The 23,006-nt window shown below is 62.7% G+C and overlaps 2 protein-coding genes across 2 annotated transcripts; both read right to left on the reverse strand.

Moving 5' to 3' along the window:
- Positions 1-344: 344 nt before the first annotated feature.
- LOC137465806 (transforming growth factor-beta receptor type 3-like protein) lies at positions 345-6,027 on the reverse strand (the record flags this gene model as incomplete). The annotated part of the gene is given in 8 exon segments (XM_068177834.1): positions 345-443; positions 860-944; positions 946-1,020; positions 3,480-3,779; positions 4,410-4,490; positions 4,492-4,524; positions 5,600-5,703; positions 5,832-6,027. Coding segments are annotated over 8 exon segments (973 nt in total), but the record flags the coding sequence as incomplete, so codon positions are not given.
- A 2,709-nt stretch (positions 6,028-8,736) lies between these two features.
- On the reverse strand, positions 8,737-22,541 carry LOC137465805 (dual specificity mitogen-activated protein kinase kinase 7-like; the record flags this gene model as incomplete). Its single annotated transcript, XM_068177833.1, has 10 exons — positions 8,737-8,988; positions 10,494-10,539; positions 10,945-11,087; positions 14,328-14,408; positions 16,469-16,648; positions 17,704-17,811; positions 18,088-18,207; positions 19,221-19,334; positions 20,212-20,458; positions 22,406-22,541. Coding segments are annotated over 10 exons (1,310 nt in total), but the record flags the coding sequence as incomplete, so codon positions are not given.
- Between the last annotated feature and the right edge of the window lie 465 nt (positions 22,542-23,006).

The following is a 23,006-nucleotide window of genomic DNA, read 5'->3' on the forward strand; positions in this document are numbered from 1 at the left end:
AAGGGAAAGCAGAGCTCCGAGACCCCCCCCAGCCCCCAAAACCCCCCCCCCAGGAAGGACCCAGGGCTCCGGGACCCCCCCGTCCAAAGCCCCTCCCTCGAAAGGGACTGAGCAGTTCGGGACCCCCCCCGCAGCCCCCCAAACCCCCCCAAGGGGTCCGAGACCCCCCAAAATCCCCCCCTGGCCCAAAAGGGACCCAGGAGTTCGGGACCCCCCCCCTAAATGAGCCGGGGGTCTCCTCCCCAGCCCCCAAATCCCCCCAGGAAGGACCTAGGGCTCCGGGCACCCCCCCAAATTCCCCAATCCCGGGGGTCCGGTGCCCCCCCCCCATTCCTGTCACTCACCCGCGGGGAGGGCCCGGGGCTGCTCCCGGGGTGGGGGCGGGGGGCGCAGGAGGGGCGGGGGCGGCGGGAACGGCAGCGGGGGGAGCCCCGGGGGGGCACCTGGGGGGGAGGGGCGGTTACTGGGAGGCATCGGGAGGGGAGGGGAGGGGAGGAGGGGAGGGGAGGCGGGAGGGGGGGGCCTTCTGCCCGCGGGGGGGGAAATTGGGGGCCCCGGTTGTGGGGGGGGGTCCCGGTTGGGGGGGAGGGATCCCTGTTGTGGGGGGGGGGGGCTTCCGGGGGCGGGGAGTGGGGGGGGTCTCTGTCGGGGGGTCCCGGGTTACCGGGGGGTCCCCAGGGGGGTCTCGGTTGGGGGTCCCGGGGAGTTTGGGGCGGTGGGTCCCTCGCCCGGGGGTCTCGGGGGGCGTGATCCCAGTGGGGGTTCCCGGTCAGGGGGTGCCGGGGTCGGAAGCGGAGTTTGGGGTCCAGGGGGTCCCGAGGGAGGTCCCGGGGGTGTCCGCCGCCCGGGGGTCCCGTACCGGGCGCGGGGGTCGCGGGTGTCCCCAGCGTCACCACGATCGGGCGGGTCACGGTGCGCAGGGCGCGCCCGGGGGGCGGGGCCGCCGCGGGGGCGGGGCCTGGGGGCGGGGCCTGAGCCAGAGGCTCCGCCCCCTCTGCGGGGACAGGGCTCGGCCCGGCACTGGGGGAGGGCGGGATTAACGGGGGGCGCGGGGGGACCGAGGGGCGACAGCTCCCCCGGTGCCCCCCGCGTGTCCCGGTGACCCCGGTGCCATCCCCGTGTCCCCCCTGTGCCCGGTGACCCCGGTGCCATCCCCGTGTCCCCCCTGTCCCGGTGACCCCGGTGCCATCCCCGTGTCCCCCCGCGTGTCCCGGTAGACCCCCGGTGCCACTCCCCGTGTCCCCCCTGTCCGGTGACCTCGGTGCCATCCCCGTGTCCCCCCGTGTGCCGGTGACCCCGGTGCCATCCCCGTGTCCCCCCTGTCCCGGTGACCCCGGTGCCATCCCCGTGTCCCCCCGCGTGTCCTCGGTGACCCCGGTGCCATCCCTCGTGTCCCCCCTGTCCCGGTGACCTCGGTGCCATCCCCGTGTCCCCCCGTGTGCCGGTGACCCGGTGCCAATCCCCGTGTCCCCCCTGTCTCGGTGACCCTCGGTGCCATCCCCGTGTCCCCCCTGTCCCGGTGACCCCGGTGCCATCGCCGTGTCCCCCCTGTCCCGGTGACCCCGGTGCCATCCCCGTGTCCCCCCTGTCCCGGTGACCCCGGTGCATCGCCGTGTCCCCCCTGTCCCGGTGACCCCGAGTGCCATCCCCGTGTCCCCCCCTGTCCCGGTGACCCCCGGTGCCATCGCCGTGTCCCCCCTGTCCCGGTGACCCCGGTGCCATCCCGTGTCCCCCCTGTCCCGGTGACTCTCGGTGCCATCCCCCGTGTCCCCCCCTGTCCGGTGACTCCCGGTGCCATCCCCGTGTCCCCCCTGTCCCGGTGCTGTCACGGCCGCCGCTCCCGCTGTCCCCTGTTCCCGGTGCGTGTCCCACTCGTGGTTCAGGGCTGTTCCCCCTCCTGCTGTTCCCATTCCCGGTGTCCCCCCATTGCCTCTGTATCCCCATTCCCGTTATCCCCATTCCTGTTAACCCGTTCTCCCGTTATCCCATTGTTTTCCCGTTATCCTACCTCCGTAATCCCATCCCCACTATCCCATCCCCGTTATCCCATCCTCGTTATCCACTGTCCCACTGCCGCCATTCCCATTATCCCATTCTCATCATCCCATTATCCCATTGCTAACCCGCTGTTATCCCATCCCCATTATCCCGTTCCCGTTATCCCATTCCCTTTATCCCGTCCCCGCTATCCATCCCCATTATCCCACTGATATCCTATCCCCGTTATCCCCCGTCCCACCACCGTCCCGCTGTTATCCCACCTCCCGTTATCCCATTATCCCATCGCTATCCCGTTATCCCAACGTTATCCCGTTATCCCATCACAATCCCGTTATCCCATCACAATCCCGTTATCCCATTATCCCATCGCTATTACATTATCCCATTGCTATCCCGTCATCCCATCGTTATCCCGTTATCCCATCACAATCCCGTTATCCCATTATCCCATTGCTATTCCATTATCACTATCGCTATCCCGTTATCCCATCGCTATCCCGTTATCCCACCACAATCCCGTTATCCCATTATCCCATCGCTATCCCGTTATCCTATCGCTCGTCTCCCGTTATCCCATCGCTATCCCGTTATCCCATCGCTATCCCGTTATCCCATCGTTATCCCATTATCCCATCACTATCCCGTTATCCCAACGTTATCCCATTATCCCATTGCTATCCCGTTATCCCAACGTTATCCCGTTATCCCATCACAATCCCGTTATCCCACCACAATCCCGTTATCCCATTATCCCATCGCTATCCCGTTATCCCATCCCCGCTAACCTGTTATCCTGTTATCCCATAACTGTCCCATTATCCGTTATCCCATTATCCTATCGCTGTCCCGTTATCCCATCGTTATCCGTTATCCATCACTATCCCGTTATCCCAACGTTATCCCGTTATCCCATCACAATCCCGTTATCCCGTTATCCCATCGCTATCCTGTTACCCTATCATTATCCCGTTATCCCTGTTATCCCGTTATACCATCGTTATCCCACCCCGTTATCCCGTTATCCATTATCCCATCGTTATCCACATGTTATCCACCCCATTATCCCACCGTTATCCCGTTATTCCATCGTTATCCCACCGTTATCCCACCTCCGTTATCCCACCCCGTTATCCCACCCCGTTATCCCATCGTTTTCCCCACCCCCGTTATCCCGTTATCCCATCGATATCCCATTATCTCATTATTCCATCGTTATCCTATCGTTATCCCACCCTGTTATGCCGTTATCCCATCGTTATCCCACCCCCGTTATCCCGTTATCCCATCATTATCCCATCGTTATCCCATTATCCCATCGTTATCCTGTCGTTATCCCACCCTGTTATCCCGTTATCCCATCTTTATCCCACCCCGTTATCCCGTTATCCATCGTTCTCCTCCCACCCCGTTATCCCGTTATCCCATCGTTCTCCCACCCCGTTGTCCCCCGTCCCGCAGAGCCGCAGCCGGGCCGGTACCGTGGGCAGCCCCGGCGGGGTGCCGGAGCCGGAGCCGGTGCCGGAGCCGGTGCCGCCGCGCTGGCGGCAGAGGCGCAGGCGGCAGTGCAGGAACTGCAGCGGCTCCGGGAACCGCGCCGGGAGCACGAACGAGCCCCGGAGCCGCCGCCGCGGCCCCCCCGCGCCGCAGCCCCCCCGCAGCACCACGAGCGGCCGCGGCACCGGGGGGGGACCCCGGGGCGGGCCCGGGGACGAGCGCGGGGACACGAAACAGCGGCGGAGGGAGAAACCGAGCCCGGGGGGAGCGCGGGACAGCGACACCTGCGGGGACACGGACACGGGGGTCACAGAAGGGGACAGCGACACCTGCGGGGACACGGACACGGGGGTCACAGAGGGGACAGCGACACCTGCGGGGACACGGACAGAGACAGGGGGGGTCACAGAGGGGACAGCGACACCGGGACAGGGACACGGACAGCGACACCGGGACACGGACAGGGACTGGGACAGCGACACCTGGACAGGGATAGCGACACCGGGACAGGGGGGTCACAGAGGGACAGCGACACCGGGACAGGGTCAGGGACCGGGACAGCGACACCGGACAGGGACAGCGACACCTGCGGAGACACGGACAGGGGGGTCACAGAGGGGACAGCGACACCGGGACAGAGACAGCGACAGCGGGCGACAGGGTCAGGGACCGGGACAGCGACACCGGGACAGCGACACCTGGACAGGGACAGGGACAGGGACGGGGGGGGTCACAGGGGGGTCACGGGGGACACACGGGCTCAGGACCCACCCGTGCCCCCTCACCTGCAGGAACGCGTGTCCCCTTCCGTGTCTCTAGTACTCCCCCCGCTGTGTCCCCCCTGTCCCTGTCCCCTGTGTCCCCTGTGTCCTCTGTCCCCTGTGTCCCCAGTGTCCCCTGTCCGTGTCGCTCACCTGCAGGAACACGCGTGCTCCAGCACGCACGGCTCTCGGTCCCGGTGCCGGCCCGAACTCGGGGGAGGGGGCGACGTCCAGCGCGGAGCCGGGGTGGCCGGGGCGGGCACCGGGGCTGCGGCGGCGGCGTCAGCGCGGGCTCCGCTCCCAGTGCCACCAGTAACGATCCAGTGACGCCCCCCAGTGCCACCAGTAACGTCCCAGTGACCCCCCAGTGCCACCAGTAACGTGCCAGTGACCCCCAGTGACCCCCCCAGTGCCACCAGTAACGTCCCAGTGACCCCCACAGTGCCACCAGTGACGTCCCAGTGACCCCCCCAGTGACCCCCCCAGTGCCACCAGTAACGTCCCAGTGACCCCCCCAGTGCCACCAGTAACGTCCCAGTGACCCCCCCAGTGACCCCCACAGTGCCACCAGTAACGTCCCAGTGTCCCCCTCCAGTGCCACCAGTAATGTCCCAATGACCCCCCAGTGCCACCAGTAACGTCCCAGTGACGTCCCAGTGACACCAGTAACGTCCCAATGACCCCCCAGTGCCACCAGTAACATCCCAATGACCCCCCAGTGCCACCAGTAACATCCCAGTGACCCCCCCAGTGCACCAGTAACGTTCCAGTGACGTCCCAGTGCCACAGTAACATCCCAGTGACCCCCAGTGCCACCAGCAACGTCCCAGTGCCACCAGTAACGTCCCAGTGATCCCCCCAGTGCCACCAGTAACATCCCAGTGACCCCCCCAGTGCCACCAGTAACGTCCCAGTGACCCCCCCAGGGCCACCAGTAACGTCCCAGTGACCCCCCCAGTGCCACCAGTAACGTCCCAGTGACGCCCAGTGACCCCCCGCAGTGCCACCAGTAACGTCCCAGTGACCTCCCAGTGAGCCCCCAGTGCCACCAGTAACATCCCTGTGACACCCCCAGTGTCCCCCCCAGTGCCACAAGTAACGTCCCAGTGACCCCCCCAGTGCACCAGTAACGTCCCAGTGACCCCCCAGTAAGCCCAATGACCTCCCAGTGCCACCAGTGACCCCCCAAGTTAACCCCCCACTGCCACCAATGACCCCCAATGTCCTCCCAGTGCCACCAGTAACCCCTCAGTAACCCCCAGTGACTCCCCAGTGCCCCCCGTAACCTCCCAGTGCTCCCAGTTCCCCCCAGTGCTCCCAGTTCCCCCCAATGCCGCACTCACCCCGGGCCGGTCCCCGCTGCAGCGCGGCCTCGGGGCTCCCGGGGGGGACACGGGGGGTCCCGGGGTCGGGGCGGGGTCACCCCACGGCCAGCCCGGGGGGGGGCCTGGGGACGGTGACACCTCTGGGTGTCCCCTCGAGGCCACCCGGGCCCTCCCCCCCCCCGACATCCAGGACCCCCCCCCCCGCCCTGGGTCCCCCCTGTCCCCCCCGTGTCCCCTCTGCCCCCCCCACCTGCGGGGCCCCCTCCGGGCAAGAGGAGGATGAGGATGAGGAGGGTGGAGGGGCCGCGGGGGGCTCGGTGGCGCTGCCATCCTGTCCCCAAAGCGTCCCCGCTGTCCCCAAGGTGTCCCCGCTCTGTCCCCGCGGCTCTCCGCCCACGCCGGGGGGGATGTCCCCCGTGTCCCCCCCGCGTCACCCCCGGTGACATCCTTAGGGCCTGCGGGGACGTCACGGGGGTGGCACCCGAGTGCCCCCGCGTGTCCCTGATGGCCACCGAGTGTCCCCGCCTCCGATGTCCCCAGTGCCTTCCCCAGCCCCCCGGTGTCACCTGGATCCTCCAGCTGTCCCTCGGTGTCCCCACGTGTCCCCCGTCCCACCTCTCGTGTCCCCAATGTCCCACCCGTGTCCCCAATGTCCCATCACTCGTGTCCCCAGTGTCCCCAACGTCCCACCCCTCGTGTCCCCCAATGTCCCATTACTCGTGTCCCCAGTGTCCCCAACGTCCCACCCCTCGTGTCCCCAATGTCCCATTACTCGTGTCCCCAGTGTCCCCAACGTCCCACCCCTCGTGTCCCCAATGTCCCATTACTCGTGTCCCCAGTGTCCCCAACGTCCCACCTCGTCCCATCTTTTGTGTCCCCAACATCCCATCTCTTGTCCCCAACGTCCCATCACTCGTGTCCCCAGTGTCCCCAACGTCCCACCTCCTGTGTCCCCAATGTCCACAACGTCCCATCTTTTGTGTCCCCAACATCCCATCTCTTGTCCCCAATGTCCATCTCCCCGTGTCCCAATGTCCCTGTGCTTCCCCATGTCCCCCAATGTCCCCAGTGTCCCCCTCCCCATCCCAGTGTCCCCCTCCCCATCCCAGTGTCCCCAATGTCCCCAGTGTCCCCCTCCCCATCCCAGTGTCCCCAGTGTCCCCCTCCCCATCCCAGTGTCCCCGATGTCCCCAGTGTCCCCCTCCCCATCCCAGTGTCCCCAATGTCCCCATCCCAATGTCCCCCCTGTCCTATGTCCATCTCAATGTCCCCGATGTCCCCAATGTCCCCAGAGCCTGACGCCGACGCAGCCCCTCGGGTTCCACATGCGCATTTATAATAATAATAATTAATAATAATAATTAATAATAATAATTAATGAGGGGGACGGGGGGCGGCGCCGCCCACTGCCCCCAATGCACTAAAACTGCACCTGCTGGCCTTGGGGACAGCGGGGACACGGCCCGGCCCTGATTGTCACCGTGCCACCTGAGGCCACCCCGGGCCGCGTCCCCGGTGTCACATCCTGCTGTCACATCCCCGGTGTCACAGCCCAGGGTCACATCGCGGTGTCACATCCCCGGGCTGTGTCCCTGGTGTCACATCCTGGTGCCACATCCCCAAGCCATGTCCCCAGTGTCACATCCTTGGTGTCACATCGCGGTGTCACAGCACTGGTGTCACATCCCAATGTCACATCCTTGGTGTCACATCGCGATGTCATGTCCCTGGTGTCACATCCTTGGTGTCACATCCCAATGTCACATCCTTGGTGTCACATCGCGATGTCATGTCCCTGGTGTCACATCCTTGGTGTCACATTCCAATGTCACATCCTTGGTGTCACATCGCGATGTCATGTCCCTGGTGTCACATCCTTGGTGTCACATCCCAATGTCACATCCTTGGTGTCACATCCCGGTGTCACAGCCCTCGTGTCACATCCTTGGTGTCACATCCTTGGTGTCACGTCCCTGGTGTCACATCCTTAGTGTCACATCCCGGTGTCACAGCCCTGGTGTCACATCCCCGGTGTCACATCGCGGTGTCACATCCCCGGGACCGGGCCCTGCGATGTCACATCCGTGACGTGTCCGTGTCCCCAGGCCACCACTCTGTGTCCTCCAGCGCCGTGTCCCCACTGTCACAGCCTGGGGACATCTCTGTTCTGTGCCACCTCCCGGTGCCATCCTGGTGCCACCTCTGTTCTGTGTCCCCGTGTCACTTCCCGGTGCCATCCCTGTGTCCCCGTGTCACTTCCCGGTGCCATCTCCGTCCTGTGCCATCCCGGTGCCATCTCCGTTCTGTGTCCTGTGTCACTTCCTGGTGCCATCTCCGTCCCGTGTCCCCGTGTCACATCCCGGTGCCGTCCCCGTGTCATGTCCTGGTGCCATTTCTGTGCCATCCTTCCGTGTCCCCACGCTGTCTCCCTCGCCGTCACATCACCGTGCTGGCTCTCCACGCTGTCCCCTGTGCCACGTTCCCGCGCCATCTCCGTGTCCCCAAGTGCCATCTCTGTGTCACGTCCCCATGTCCTGGTGCCACCTCCGCGTCCCCTCAATGTCCCCTCAGGGCCGAGTGTCACATCCCCAGGCCCCGGCGTCACACGTGTGTCACATCCCCCAGCCATGTCCGTGTCCCTGGGCCACCTCCCCGAGTGTCACATCCCAGAGTCACCTCCAAGTGCCACATCCCAGTGTCACACCCTCGGTGCCACCTCCCCGTCCTGTCCACAGCCCTGTCCCCACACGGGACCCTGTGGGAAACTGAGGCACGTCCAGGGGGACACAGAGGGGACAGGGGTGTCCCCTGGCCTCGGGAAGGTGGGGACAGCGGGAGGGGACAGCTGTGATGGCAGGGACACACTGGGGACACTCCAGGCCAGGCCAGGGCTGTGTTGGCTGTGGCAGTGTCACTGTCACACTAGGTGGCACGGGGGGGTGACAAGAGGGGCGTGGCACAGGTGTCACCTCCCCCAGTGGGTGTCACAGGTGGCCCTGTCCTGGGTGGCCTTGTCCCAGGGCTGTCCCCAGTGTTCCTGTCCCCAGAGGTGGCCCGGCTGTCCCTGTGCCGGGTGCTGTCCCAGGGCCGTCCTGGTTGTCCCTGGAGGTGGCCCGGCTGTCCCCGGTGTCACAGGAGATGTCCCCGCTGTCCCCTGCCGGACGTGGTGGCAACCAGGCAGTGTCCCAGGGCTGTCCCCGCTGTCCCTGTCCCCGGAGGTGGCCCGGCTGTCCCCGGTGTCCCCTGCCGGGCGTGGCGGCGCCGGGCGGGCGCTACCTGGTGAAGAAGGGCAGGTGGTGGCCCAGGCCACCCCCCGGGCGCGGGGACTCTGTCCGGGCCATCACGTCCTTGAACCAGGTGGCCACGTCCACCTCGAGCGTCTCGTAGCGCTTGATGAAGGTGTGCTCCTGTGGGGACATGGGGACATCAGTGACACCGGGGACAACAGGGGACGTGGGGACATCGGAGACAGCATGGGACATTGGGGACACTGGGGACATGGGGACAGCAGGGGATGTGAGGACATGGGGACATGGGGACAACAGGGACATTGGAGACATGGGGACATCGGGGACATTGTGGACAATGGGGACATTGGGGACACTGGGGACATTGCGAACAGCAGGGACATGGGGATGTGACACGGGGACAAGGGGACCGCAGTGGACATGGAGGACAAAGCTTGGGGACATGGGGACGGAGCACCGAGGGTGAGGGTTTGGGGACAAGGTGGGGACGGGGGCACGGGACATGGATGTGGCCCTGGGGACAGAGGGACACAAAGACATAGACACAGGGGGACACGGTCATGGGGACAGGGGGGACACAGGGACACAGACACAGGGACATGGGGACACAGGGACACAGACACAGGGACACGGGGACACAGGGACACAGACACAGGGACATGGGGACACAGGGACACAGACACAGTGACACAGACACAGGGACATGGGGACACAGGGACACAGACACAGTGACACAGACACAGGGACATGGGGACACAGGGACACAGACACAGTGACATGGGGACACAAGGACACGGACACAGACACAGGGACACAGACACAGGGACACAGACACAGGGACACAGACACAGTGACATGGGGACACAGGGACACAGACACAGGGACATGGACACAGACACAGTGACACAGACACAGGGACATGGGGACACAGGGACACAGACACAGGGACATGGGGACACAGACACAGGGACACGGGGACACAGGGACACAGACACAGGGACATGGGGACACGCAGGGGAGGTGACAGGGACTTGGGGACCACCAGGGACGGTGGCATGGTGCATGTGCCCCCACAGGTGACACACACAGCTCTTGGCGTGGGGGACGTGGGGACACACAGGGGACAGGGAGGGGGTGGCCGTGGCTCTGGTGGCAGTCGTGATGGGGAGGTGGCCCCGGGACACAAGTGACAGCAGACAGGTGTGACAAGTGACAGGTGTGACAATGACAGATGACAGGTGACAGGTGTGAAAGGTGTGACAATGACAAGTGACAGGTGTGACAATGACAGATGACAGGTGACAGGTGTGACAATGACAGATGACAGGTGTGAAAGGTGTGACAATGACAAGTGACAGTGCCAGGTGACAGGTGTGAAAATGACAGATGACAGGTGACAGGTGTGACAGTGCCAGGTGACAATGACAAGTGACAGGTGTGACAGTGACAGATGACAGGTGTGACAGGTGTGACAGTGACAGATGACAGGTGTGACACGTGTGACAGGTGTGACAGTGACAGATGACAGGTGTGACAGGTGTGACAGTGACAAGTGACAGGTGTGCCATTGACAGGTGTGACAGTGACAGGTGTGCCAGTGACAGATGACAGGTGTGACAGTGACAGGGGTGACAGTGCCAGGTGCCAGTGCCAGTGCCACTCACCAGTAACTTGTTGTACTTTGGTCTCTTCCTGTGGTCCTTGGTGAGGCTGGGGGAGGGGACGGGGGTGAGCGCCATGTCCCCCCCTGTCCCTCCATGTCCCCAGTGTCCCCCCAGTGTCCCCCGTGTCCCCCAGCAGTCCCAGACGAAGGCCTGGAGCTCCCCAGGGAAGGGGGGGGAGCACCCCGGGGCTGTGTCCCCCCCATGTCCCTGTGTCCCCCCCATGTCCCCCCAGTGTCACCATGTCCCCCCAGTGTCCCCATGTCCCCTTGATGTCCCCATGTCCCCCCATGTCTCTGTGTCCCCATGTCCCCATGTCCCCCCAGTGTCCCCATGTCCCCTTGATGTCCCCATGTCCCCCCATGTCTCTGTGTCCCCATATCCCCATGTCCCCCCAGTGTCCCCATGTCCCCGTATCCCCCCGTGTCCCCCCCGTGTCCCCCGATGTCCCCACCAGTCTCGGACGAAGGCCTGGAAGTCCCCGGAGAAGCCCATGGCCGGGGGCAGCAGGGGCGGGTCCTCCTGCAGCACCTTGGTCAGCACCTCGAAATCCGTCTTGCAGTTCTGGTACGGGAACTGCCCCGTGGCCAGCTCCACCTGCGCAGGTGTGACACAGGTGTGACATATACAGGCATGACAGGTGTGACATACACAGCTGTGACACACACAAGTGTTACAGGTGTGACACACACAGGAGTGACAAGGACAGGGACAGCAGTTCTGGTATGGGAACTGCCCCGTGGCCAGCTCCACCTGCACAGGTGTGACACAGGTGTGACACACACAGGTGTGACAGGTGTGACATACACAGCTGTGACACACACAGGTGTGACACACACAGGTGTGACAGCTGTGACACACACAGGAGTGAGAGGGACAGGGACAGCAGTTCTGGTATGGGAACTGCCCCGTGGCCAGCTCCACCTGCGCAGGTGTGACACACACACAGGTGTGACACACACAGGTGTGACACACACACAGGTGTGACACACACAGGTGTGACACACACACAGGTGTGACACACACAGGTGACAGGTGTGACAGGTGTGATGCACAGGTGACAGGTGTGACACAGGTGTGACACACACAGGTGTGACACACACAGGTGTGACACACACACAGGTGTGACACACACAGGTGTGACACACACACAGGTGTGACAGGTGTGACACACACAGGTGTGACACACACACAGGTGTGACACACACAGGTGTGACACACACACAGGTGTGACACACACACAGGTGTGACACACACAGGTGTGACACACACACAGGTGTGACACACACAGGTGTGACACACACACAGGTGTGACACACACACAGGTGTGACACACACAGGTGTGACACAGGTGTGACACACACAGGTGTGACACACACACAGGTGTGACACACACAGGTGTGACACACACAGGTGTGACACACACACAGGTGTGACACACACAGGTGTGACACACACACAGGTGTGACACACACACAGGTGTGACACACACAGGTGTTACACAGGTGTGACACACACACAGGTGTGACACACACAGGTGTGACACAGGTGTGACACACACAGGTGTGACACACACAGGTGTGACACACACACAGTTGTGACACAGGTGTGACACACACAGGTGTGACACAGGTGTGACACAGGTGTGACACACACAGGTGTGACACACACAGGTGTGACACAGGTGTGACAGGGACAGGTGACAGGTGTGACACAGGTGTGACAGGGACAGGTGACAGGTGTGACAGGTGTGACACAGGTGTGACAGGGACAGGTGACAGGTGTGACACAGGTGTGACACAGGTGTGACAGGCGTGACACAGGTGTGACAGGCGTGACACAGGTGTGACAGGGACAGGTGACAGATGTGACACAGGTGTGACAGGGACAGGTGTGACACAGGTGTGATGCACAGGTGACAGGTGTGACACAGGTGTGACAGGGACAGGTGTGACACAGGTGCGATGCACAGGTGACAGGTGTGACACAGGTGTGACAGGGACAGGTGACAGGTGTGACACAGGTGAGACAGGGACAGGTGACAGGTGTGACAGGTGTGACACAGGTGTGACAGGGACAGGTGTGACACAGGTGTGATGCACAGGTGACAGGTGTGACACAGGTGTGACAGGGACAGGTGACAGGTGTGACACAGGTGTGACACAGGTGTGACAGGGACAGGTGACAGGTGTGACAGGTGTGACACAGGTGTGACAGGGACAGGTGACAGGTGTGACACAGGGACAGGTGACAGGTGTGACAGGGACAGGTGACAGGTGTGACACAGGGACAGGTGACAGGTGACAGTAGGGCCATGTGGCGCTGCAGGGCTGAGGTGGCACCACGGGGACACGCTGGGGACCCGGAGCTGATCGAGGCCAGGCTGGGGACACTGGGGCGGGTCAGGGACACTTTGGGGACAGCTGGGTTCAGCTGGGTGGCACATTGGGGACACTGGGGCGGGTCAGGGACACTTTGGGGACAGCTGGGTGGCACGTTGGGGACACTGGGGTGGGTCAGGGACACTTTGGGGACAGCTGGGTGGCACGTTGGGGACACTGGGGCGGGTCAGGGACACTTTGGGGACAGCTGGGTGGCACGTTGGGGACACTGGGGCGGGTCAGGGACACTTTGGGGACAGCTGGGTGGCACGTTGGGGACACTGGGGCGGGTCAGGGACACTTTGGGGACAGCTGAATGATATTTGGGGACCCTGGGGACACTTTGGGGACCCTCGGTGACATGTGGGGACCCTGGGGTGACGTTTGGGGACCCTGGGGTGTCGTTTGAGGATGCAGGGGACACCAGGGTGACACTTTGGGGACCCTCGGTGACATTTGGGGACCCTGCGGACCCTGGGTGACATTTGGGGACCCTGAGGTGACATTTGGGGATGCAGGGGATGCAGGGGTGACATCTGGGGACAGAGGGGACCCTGGGGACACTGAGGTGACGTTTGGGGACCCTGGGTAAAGTTTGGGGACCCTGGGGACACTGAGGTGACATTTGGGGACATTGTGGTGGCATTTGGGGACCGTGGGTGACGTTTGGGGACCCTGGGTGGCTTCTGGGGACACTGAGGTGATATTTGGGGACCCTGGGTGGCATTTGGGGATGCAGGGTGACGTTTGGGGACACTGGGTGGCATGTGGGGATGCTAAGGTGATGTCTGGGGACCCTGAATGACATTTGGGGACACTGAGGTGACGTTTGGGGACCCTGGGTGGGGTGTGGGGACCCTGGGGACACTGAGGTGGCATATGGGGACCCTGGATGACATGTGGGGACACTGAGGTGACATTTGGGGACCCTGGGTGACATTTGGGGACACTGAGGTGACGTTTGGGGACCCTGGGTGACATTTGGGGACACTGAGGTGACATTTGGGGACCCTGGGTGACATTTGGGGACGCTGGGTGACATTTGGGGACCCTGAGGTGGCGTTTGGGGACCCTGGGTGACATTTGGGGACGCTGAGGTGGCGTGTGGGGACCCTGGGTGACATTTGGGGACACTGAGGTGACATTTGGGGACCCTGGGTGACATTTGGGGACCCTGAGGTGGCGTTTGGGGACCCTGGGTGACATTTGGGGACCCTGAGGTGGCGTTTGGGGACCCTGGGTGACATTTGGGGACCCTGAGGTGGTGTGTGGGGACCCTGGGTGACATTTGGGGACCCTGAGGTGGTGTGTGGGGACCCTGGGTGACATTTGGGGACCCTGAGGTGGCGTGTGGGGACCCTGGGTGACATTTGGGGACCCTGAGGTGGCGTTTGGGGACCCTGGGTGACATTTGGGGACCCTGAGGTGGCGTGTGGGGCCGCGGGCGGGCGCTCACCAGGGAGATGCCGAGGCTCCAGACGTCGGCGCGGATGTCGTAGTCGGGCTTGGTGGGGTCGGGGGGGTCGATGCGCTCGGGCTGGGGGAGGGGCGGGCTTGGGGGCACCGGGGGGGCAGGGCCCGAGAACCCCAAACCCGGGAACCCCAAAAACACCAAACCCCAAACCCCCAGAACCCCAAACCTGAAAACCCCAAAACCCCAAACACCCAGAACCCCAAAGCCCCAGAACCCCAAACTTGGGAACCCCAAAACCCCCAAAACCCCAAACCTGGGAACCCCCAAAACACCAAACCCCCAAACCCCAAACCTGGGAACCCCCAAAACCCCAAACCCCCAGAACCCCCAACCTAGGAATCCCCAAAACCCCCAGAACCCCAAACCCGGGAACCCCAAAAACACCAAACCCCAAACCCCCAGAACCCCAAACCTGGGAACCCCAAAACCCCAAACACCCAGAACCCCAAAGCCCCAGAACCCCAAACTTGGGAACCCCAAAACCCCCAAAACCCCAAACCTGGGAACCCCCAAAACACCCAAACCCCCAGAACCCCAAACCTGGGAACCCCAAAACCCCAAACACCCAGAACCCCAAACCTCGGAACCCCCAAAACACCAAACCCCCAGAACCCCAAACCTGGGAACCCCAAAACCCCAAACCCCCAGAACCCCAAAAACCCCAAACCTGGGAACCCCCAAAACCCCAAACCCCCAAACTTGGGAATCCCCAAAACCCCAAACTGGGAACCCCCAAAACACCAAACCCCCAGAACCCCAAACCTCGGAACCCCCAAAACACCAAACCCCCAGAACCCCAAACCTGGGAAACCCCAAACCCCCAGAACCCCAAACCCCAACCCTGGGAACCCCCAAAACACCAAACCCCCAGAACCCCAATCCTGGGAACCCCCAAAACACCAAACCCCCAGAACCCCAAACCCCAATCCTGGGAACCCCCAAAACACCAAACCCCCAGAACCCCAAACCTGGGAAACCTCAAAACCCCAAACACCCAGAACCCCAAACCCCCAGAACCCCAAACCCCAACCCTGGGAAACCCCAAAACCCCAAACCCCCAGAACCCCAAACCCCCAGAACCCCAAACCTGGGAACCCCCAAAACCCCAAACACCCCAAACCTAGGAAACCCCAAAAACCCCAAACCTGGGAATCCCCAAAACCCCAAACACCCCAAACCTTGGAGGACCCCAAAAACCCCAATCCTGGGAAACCCCAAAACCCCAAACCCTCAAACACCCAAAACCCCGAACCTGGGAACCCCCGGAATCCCAAACCTGGGGGGATCCTCAAAACCCCCCAAAAAAGACAACCTAGGGGGACTCCAAAAACTCCAAACCTGAGAACCTCCAGAACCCCAAACCCGGAAGGGACCCCCCAAAAGCCCAAACCTGGGGACCCCAAAACCCCAAAGCTGGGAATCTCCAAAGACCCAGAACCCCAAACCTGGGACTCCCCAAATTTCCAGACCTGGGGGACCCCTGGCACTCCCAGATAGGGGGAGATCCTCCAGAACCCCAAAAACCCAAACCTGGGAACCCCCAAAATCCCAAACCTGGGGAGATCCTCAAAACCCCAAAAAAACCCAAACCTATGGGAATCCCAAAAACCCCAAATCTGGGAGCCCCCAAACCCGGGAACCCCGAACATCCAAAGCCCAAACCCGGGAACCCCCAAAAAACCCCAAACCCGGGAACCCCCAACACCCAGAACCCCAGACCTGGGGGGATCCCCCAAACCCCGGGGGATCCCCGAAACCCCCCGAGCTGGGGGGAGCCCCCGACAGCCCCAGCCTCAAATCCCCCCACCCTGGGGACCCCAGCACCCCCAAATCCCCGCTCCGGGGCTGGCTCATGTCTCCAGTGTCCCCCCATGTCCCCAGTGTCCCCCAATGTCTCCAATGTCCCCAGTGTCCCCCAATGTCTCCCCATGTCCCCAATGTCTCCAATGTCTCCCCATGTCCCCAGTGTCCCCCAATGTCTCCTGTGTCCCCATGTCCCCCAATGTCTCCTGTGTCCCCATGTCCCCAGTGTCCCCTCACCGCCATGTCGGCTGCGCACCCTGTGCTCTGGGGATGTCCCAGTGTCCCCAATGTCCCCCCCGATGTCCCCAGTGTCCCCTCACCGCCATGTAGGCCGCACAGCCGGCGCTCCGGGTCTTGGCCTTGGAGTCCACCAGGCGGCCGCTGATGCCGAAGTCGCAGAGCTTGATCTGGCCCCGCTCGTCCAGCAGGATGTTGGAGGGTTTGACGTCCCTGTGGATCACGCCGTGCTTCTCCTTCAGGTACAGCAGCGCCTTCACGATCTGCAGGCAGGGATTGTCCCCAGTGTCACCTCTGTGCCACCTCTGTGCCACCACCACCCTGCTCAGAACCCAGAGACACCCTGACTGTCCCCAGTTGTCCCCTGTGGGTCACCCCGTGCTTATCCTCCAGGTACAGCAGCGCCTTCACGATCTGCAGGCAGGGATTGTCCCCAGTGTCACCTCCGTGCCACCTCTGTGCCACCACCACCCTGCTCACTGCCACTGTCACCCAGCCCAGGACCCACTCGGGAATGGGGCGCTGGATCCTGGGGACCCCCTGCCTGTCCCCAGTGTCCCCAGTGTCATCACCATCATCTTGCCCAGGATGCCAGGACCCCCCTGCCTGTCCCCAGTGTCCCAACTGTCCCCAGTGCCACTCACTGCCACTGTCACCTTACCCAGAATCCCAGAGCCACCCTGCGTGTCCCCAATGTCCCCAGGGCTCCCGTTCTCCCCGTTGTCCCCAGGGTCCTCCCTGTCCCTGGTGTTCCCACTGTCCCCAGCATCCCCAAGGCTCCAGGTGTCCCCAGTGTCCCCAATGTCCTGAGTGTCCCCAATCCCCTGGATGTCCCCAATGCCACCAGTGTCCCCACTGTCCCCCAGTGTCCCCATTGTCCCCAATGTCTCCAATATCCCCCAGTGTCCCCATTGTCCCCAATGCCTCCAAGACTCCAGGTGTCCCCAGTGTCCCAATGCCCCCCCTGTCCCCAGTGTCCCCAATGCTCCCAGTGTCCCCAATCCCCTGGATGTCCCCAGTATCCCCAGTGCTCCCAGTGTCCCCAATCCCCTGGATGTCCCCATTGTCCCCAATGCCCCGCAGTGTCCCCACTGTCCCCCAGTGTCCCCATAGTCCCCAAGGCTCCAGGTGTCCCCAGTGTCCCCAGTATCCCAAATCCCCTGGATGTCACCAGTGTCCCCAATGCCCCCCCTCTCCCCAGTGTCCCCAAGGCTCCAGGTGTCCCCAGTGTCCCCATTGTCTGCAATGCCCCCAGTGTCCCCAGTCCCCTGGATGTCCCCAATGCCCCCCTGTCCCCAGTGTCCCCGCTGTCACTCACTGCCACCGTCATCTTGCCCAGGATGCGCTCGGGGATGGGGCCCTGGATTCGCTTCTTGAGCTTCTCCGCGCAGGTGCCCATGAGCTCCATGGCGATGAACACGTCGGTCTGGGGACACACCGGGTGTACTGGGAGCACTGGGAGGGCACTGGGAGCACTGGGTGTACTGCGAGGGCACTGGGAGCAGCACTGGGGGGGCCCATGGATGGATCCAGGCACCCCCAACCCTCCAGGTGCCCAGGTGCTCACGTTGGTGATGAAGGCGCCGAAGCACTGCACAATGTAGGGGTACCCACAGCCCCGGGTGCCCCTCAGGTGCCCCCAGATGCCCCCCCATGTGCCCCAGGTCCCCCCAGGTGCCCCCCCAGGTGCCCAGGTGCTCACGTTGGTGATGAAGGTGCCGAAGCACTGCACGATGTAGGGGCAGTCGTGGCTCTTGAGCACCACGTCCAGGTCCATCAGGATCCGCTTGTTCTCCTCACGGTTCCCCGAGCGCCGCATTTGCTGGGGGGGCACAGGTGTCACCGGGGGGCACAGGTGTCACAGGGGTGGTCACAGGTGTCATGAGGGGGTCACAGGTGTCACCAGGGATCACAGATGTCACCAGGGGTCACAGGTGTCATGAGGGGGTCACAGGTGTCACCAGGGGGCACAGGTGTCACAGGAATGGTCACAGGTGTCATGAGGGGGTCACAGGTGTCACCAGGGATCACAGGTGTCACCGGGGATCACAGGTGTCACCGGGGGGCACAGGTGTCACAGGAATGGTCACAGGTGTCACCGGGGATCACAGGTGTCACCGGGGGTCACAGGTGTCACCAAGGGGCACAGGTGTCATGAGAGGGTCACAGGTGTCACCAGGGATCACAGGTGTCACCGGGGGGCACAGGTGTCACAGGAGGGGTCACAGGCGTCACAGGGGGGGTCACAGGTGTCATGGGGGGGTCACAGGTGTCACCAGGGGTCACAGGTGTCATCGGGGATCACAGGTATCACCGGGGGTCACAGGTGTCACCAGGGGGCACAGGTGTCATGAGAGGGTCACAGGTGTCACTGGGGATCACAGATGTCATGAGGGGGTCACAGGTACCATGAGGGGCCACAGATGTCATGAGGGGGTCACAGGTGTCACTGGGGATCACAGGCGTCACAGGGGGGGTCACAGGTGTCACCGGGGGGCACAGGTGTCACAGGGGGGGTCACAGGTGTCACCGGGGGGCACAGGTATCATGAGGGGTCACAGGTGTCACCGGGGATCACAGGTGTCATGGGGGGGTCACAGGTGTCACAGGGGGGGTCACAGGTGTCACCGGGGGGCACAGGTGTCACAGGAGGGGTCACAGGTGTCACCGGGGGGCACAGGTATCATGAGGGGTCACAGGTGTCACCGGGGATCACAGGTGTCATGGGGGGGTCACAGGTTGTCACCGAGAGTCACAGGTGTCACAGGAGGGGTCACAGGTGTCACTGGGGGTCCCCCCGGTGTCCCCAGGGAGGGGGGTGGGGACGGTGCCCACCTTGACAGCGATGACGTGGCCGGTCTTGCGGAAGCGCATCTTCCACACCTGCCCGCAGGTGCCGCTGCCGATCTCGCCCAGGTTCTCCAGGTCGTTGATCTCCGCCTGGTACCGCTGGGGGGAAGGGGGGGGTCAGGGCCCACCCGGGACAGCCCCGGGCTCACCTGGGTCCCCACGGCCAGGTGACCCCTCCCCCATCCTCACCTGCGTCCCCCAGAGCCAGGTAACCGCCCCCCCACCATCCTCACCCGTGTCCCCCAGAGCCAGGTAACCCCCGAGAATCAGGTAATCCCCCTGACTCACCTGCACCCCCAGAGCCAGGTAACCCCCGAGAATCAGGTAACCCCCTGACTCACCGGCACCCCCAGAGCCAGGTAACCCCTGAGAATCAGGTAACCCCCTGACTCACCTGCACCCCCAGAGCCAGGTAACCCCCCAAGATTCAGGTAACCCCCCTGACTCACCTGCACCCCCAGAGCCAGGTAACCCCCGAGAATCAGGTAATCCCCCTGACTCACCTGCACCCCCAGAGCCAGGTAACCCCCGAGAATCAGGTAACCCCCCCTGACTCACCTGCACCCCCAGAGCCAGGTAACCCCCGAGAATCAGGTAACCCCCCTGACTCACCTGCACCCCCAGAGCCAGGTAACCCCCCAAGATTCAGGTAACCCCCCTGACTCACCTGCACCCCCAGAGCCAGGTCACCCCTCCCATTCTCTCTCACCTGTCCCCTGCCCATGCCCACATGTCCCCCGCCCCCATTCTCACCTGTCCCCCCCCCCAGCCGGGTGACCCCCCTGACTCACCTGTCCCTCCCAGCCGGGTGACCCCCCTGACTCACCTGTCCCTCCCAGCCGGGTGACCCCCCGACTCACCTGTTGCCCCCCAGAATCAGGTAACCCCCTCCCAACTCACCTGTACCCCCCCCCCCAAACAGGTAAACCCCCTGACTCACCTGTCCCCCCATGGTCAGGTGACCCCCCTGACTCACCTGTCCCCCCACGGTCAGGTGACCCCCCTGACTCACCTGTCCCCCCACGGTCAGGTGACCCCCCTGACTCACCTGTCCCCCCACGGTCAGGTGACCCCCCTGACTCACCTGTCCCCCCACGGTCAGGTGACCCCCCTGACTCACCTGTCCCCCCACGGTCAGGTGACCCCCCAACTCACCTGTCCCCCCACAGTCAGGTACCCCCGTCTGTTTCATGATCTCCTGCAGCTTCTGGTCAATCTCGATGCTGAGGGCACAATGGGAGAGCTCAGCCAATCAGCTCAGGGCATGGAGAGAGCCCGGCCAATCAGCTCAGGGTGAGGGGAGAGCTCAGCCAATCAGCTCAGGGTAAGGAGAGATTCTGGCCAATCAGCTCAGGGCATGGGGAGAGCTCAGCCCATCAGCTCAGGGCACAGGCAGAGCCTGGCCAATCAGTTCAGGGTATGGGGAGAACTCAGCCAATCAGCTCAGGGCATGGGGAGATCCTAGCCAATCAGCTCAGGGCATAGAGAGATCCTGGCCAATCAGCTCAGAGCATGGGGAGTGCCTGGCCAATCAGCTCAAAGCACAGGGAGATCCAGGCCAATCAGCACAGAGGGACTCACAGCTCTGGCCAATCGCAGGACAGGCAATCCCGCCTGCCTGGCCAATCAGCACCATGGGGCTCCTGGTCAGCTGACCAATCACCACCCAGGGGTCTCTTGCACTCCTGGCCAATGAGCACACAGCTCTCCTGCCCACCCGGCCAATCAGCTACTGGGATCCTCTGAACCACTGGCCAATCAGCAGCTGCAAGCTCCACTCCAGCCAATCAGTGCCCGAGATCACCCCAAAGCTCTGGCCAATGAGAACACACCACTCGCCAGAGCTCTGGCCAATCAGGGTCTGTGAGCCCTCAGAGCAGCAGCCAATCAGCACCCACAGGCTCCTGAACATCCGACCAACCGCTGCGCAAAGCCTCTTGTCCAGCCAATGAGAACACAAGGCTGGAGCCCCCTTGGATCTCCAGCCAATCAGACCACAAGATCTCCCTGGAATCTCTGTCCAATTAGAGCACAGGATCTCTGTCCAATCACCACCTGCAGACTCCTGTCCATCCAGCCAATCAGCACAAGCCTCCTGCTCGGCCAGTCAGCTCACATTATCACCCTGGAGTTCTACCCAATCAGAGCATGAAATCCTCCCTGATCTCTGCCAATCAGGGCACAGGATGTTTGAGAATCTTTGGCCAATCAGAGCACAGGATCCCCCCAAAACCTCTGGCCAATCAGGGTACATGACCCTCCCCTAGCCAATCACAGCTTGTGACATTCTGTGGGCCAATCAGAGCACAGGATCTCTCCAGAACTCTGGTCAATCAGAGGACAGGATCACCACAAACCTCTAGCCAATCAGGGTGCGTGCCCCTCCTCTGGCCAATGCGAGCCTGGGACCCCTCCCAGGTACTGCTAACGGCCAATCAGGGCACAAGATTCCCCTGGAATTCCATCCAATCAAGCTTTGATTCTCACAGACCTCTGGCAAATCAGGGCACAGGATCTCCCCAAGCTCAGGCCAATCAGAGCACAGGTTCTCCCCAAACCTCTGGCCAATCAGGGCACAGGATCTCCCAGTCTCTCTAGCTAATCTACTCCCAGGCCCTCCCACACCAGCCAATCAGCACCCAGGCTCTCCCCTGTTGGCCAGTCAGTGCCCAGGCCGTCCCCCATCAGCCAATCAGCTCCCAGGATGTCCCCATCGGCCAATCAGCTCCCAGGCTGTTCTCCCATTGGCCAATCAGCTCCCAGGCTCTCCCCAGGTGGCCAATCAGCTCCCAGGCTGTCCCCCATCGGCCAATCAGCTCCCAGGCCCTCCCACATCAGCCAATCAGCTCCCAGGCTGTTCCCCCATTGACCAATCAGCTCACAGGCTCGCCCCCATCGACCAATCAGCTCCCAGGCCATCCCACATCAGACAATCAGCTCCCAGGCTGTTCCCCCATTGGCCAATCAGCTCCCAGGCTGTTCCCCCATTGGCCAATCAGCTCCCAGGCTCTCCCCAAGTGGCCAATCAGCTCCCAGGCTCGCCCCCACCGACCAATCAGCTCCCAGGCTCTCCTCCATCAGCCAATCAGCTCCCAGGCCCTCCCACATCAGCCAATCAGCGCCCAGGCCCTCCCCCATCAGCCAATCAGGGCTTGGGGGCGTGTCCTCACCTCTCCAGGCTGCGCGGCACCAGGTAGGGGGGCGGGGGCAGCCCCAGCATCTGCCGGGGCCGGGGGGGGGGCACGGGCTGGGGGCTCTCGGGGGGCCCCCCCCGGCCCCCCTCGCTCACCAGGGGCAGCTGCAGGGCTGGGGAGGAGAGCAGAGTCAGGGACCCCAAAAACGGGGGGAGAACCCCAGAAATGGGGAGAGACAGAACCCCAAAAACTGAGAACCCAAAAAAAGGGGAAAGAAACCTAAAAATGGGGAGAGAAGCCCAAAAAAGGGGGAGACAGAACCCCAAAAACAGGGAGACAACCGCAAAAACAGAGAATATAAAAAAGGAGAGAGAAACCTAAAAATGGGGAGAGGACCCTAAAAACGGGGGGAGAACCCCAAAAATGGGGTGGGACAAAACCCCAAAAAATGGAGAAGCCAAAAAAAGGGGAGAAAAATCTAAAAATGGGAAGAGAACCCAAAAACGGGGAAGAACCCCAAAAATGGGGAGAGAACCCCAAAAACAGGGAGACAACCTCAAAAATGGAGAATATAAAAAAAGTAGAGAGAAACCTAAAAATGGGGAGAGGACCCTAAAAACGGGGCAGAACCCCAAAA

This window comes from Anomalospiza imberbis, unplaced genomic scaffold (assembly GCF_031753505.1).
Source record: "Anomalospiza imberbis isolate Cuckoo-Finch-1a 21T00152 unplaced genomic scaffold, ASM3175350v1 scaffold_1104, whole genome shotgun sequence".
NCBI lineage: Eukaryota > Metazoa > Chordata > Aves > Passeriformes > Viduidae > Anomalospiza > Anomalospiza imberbis.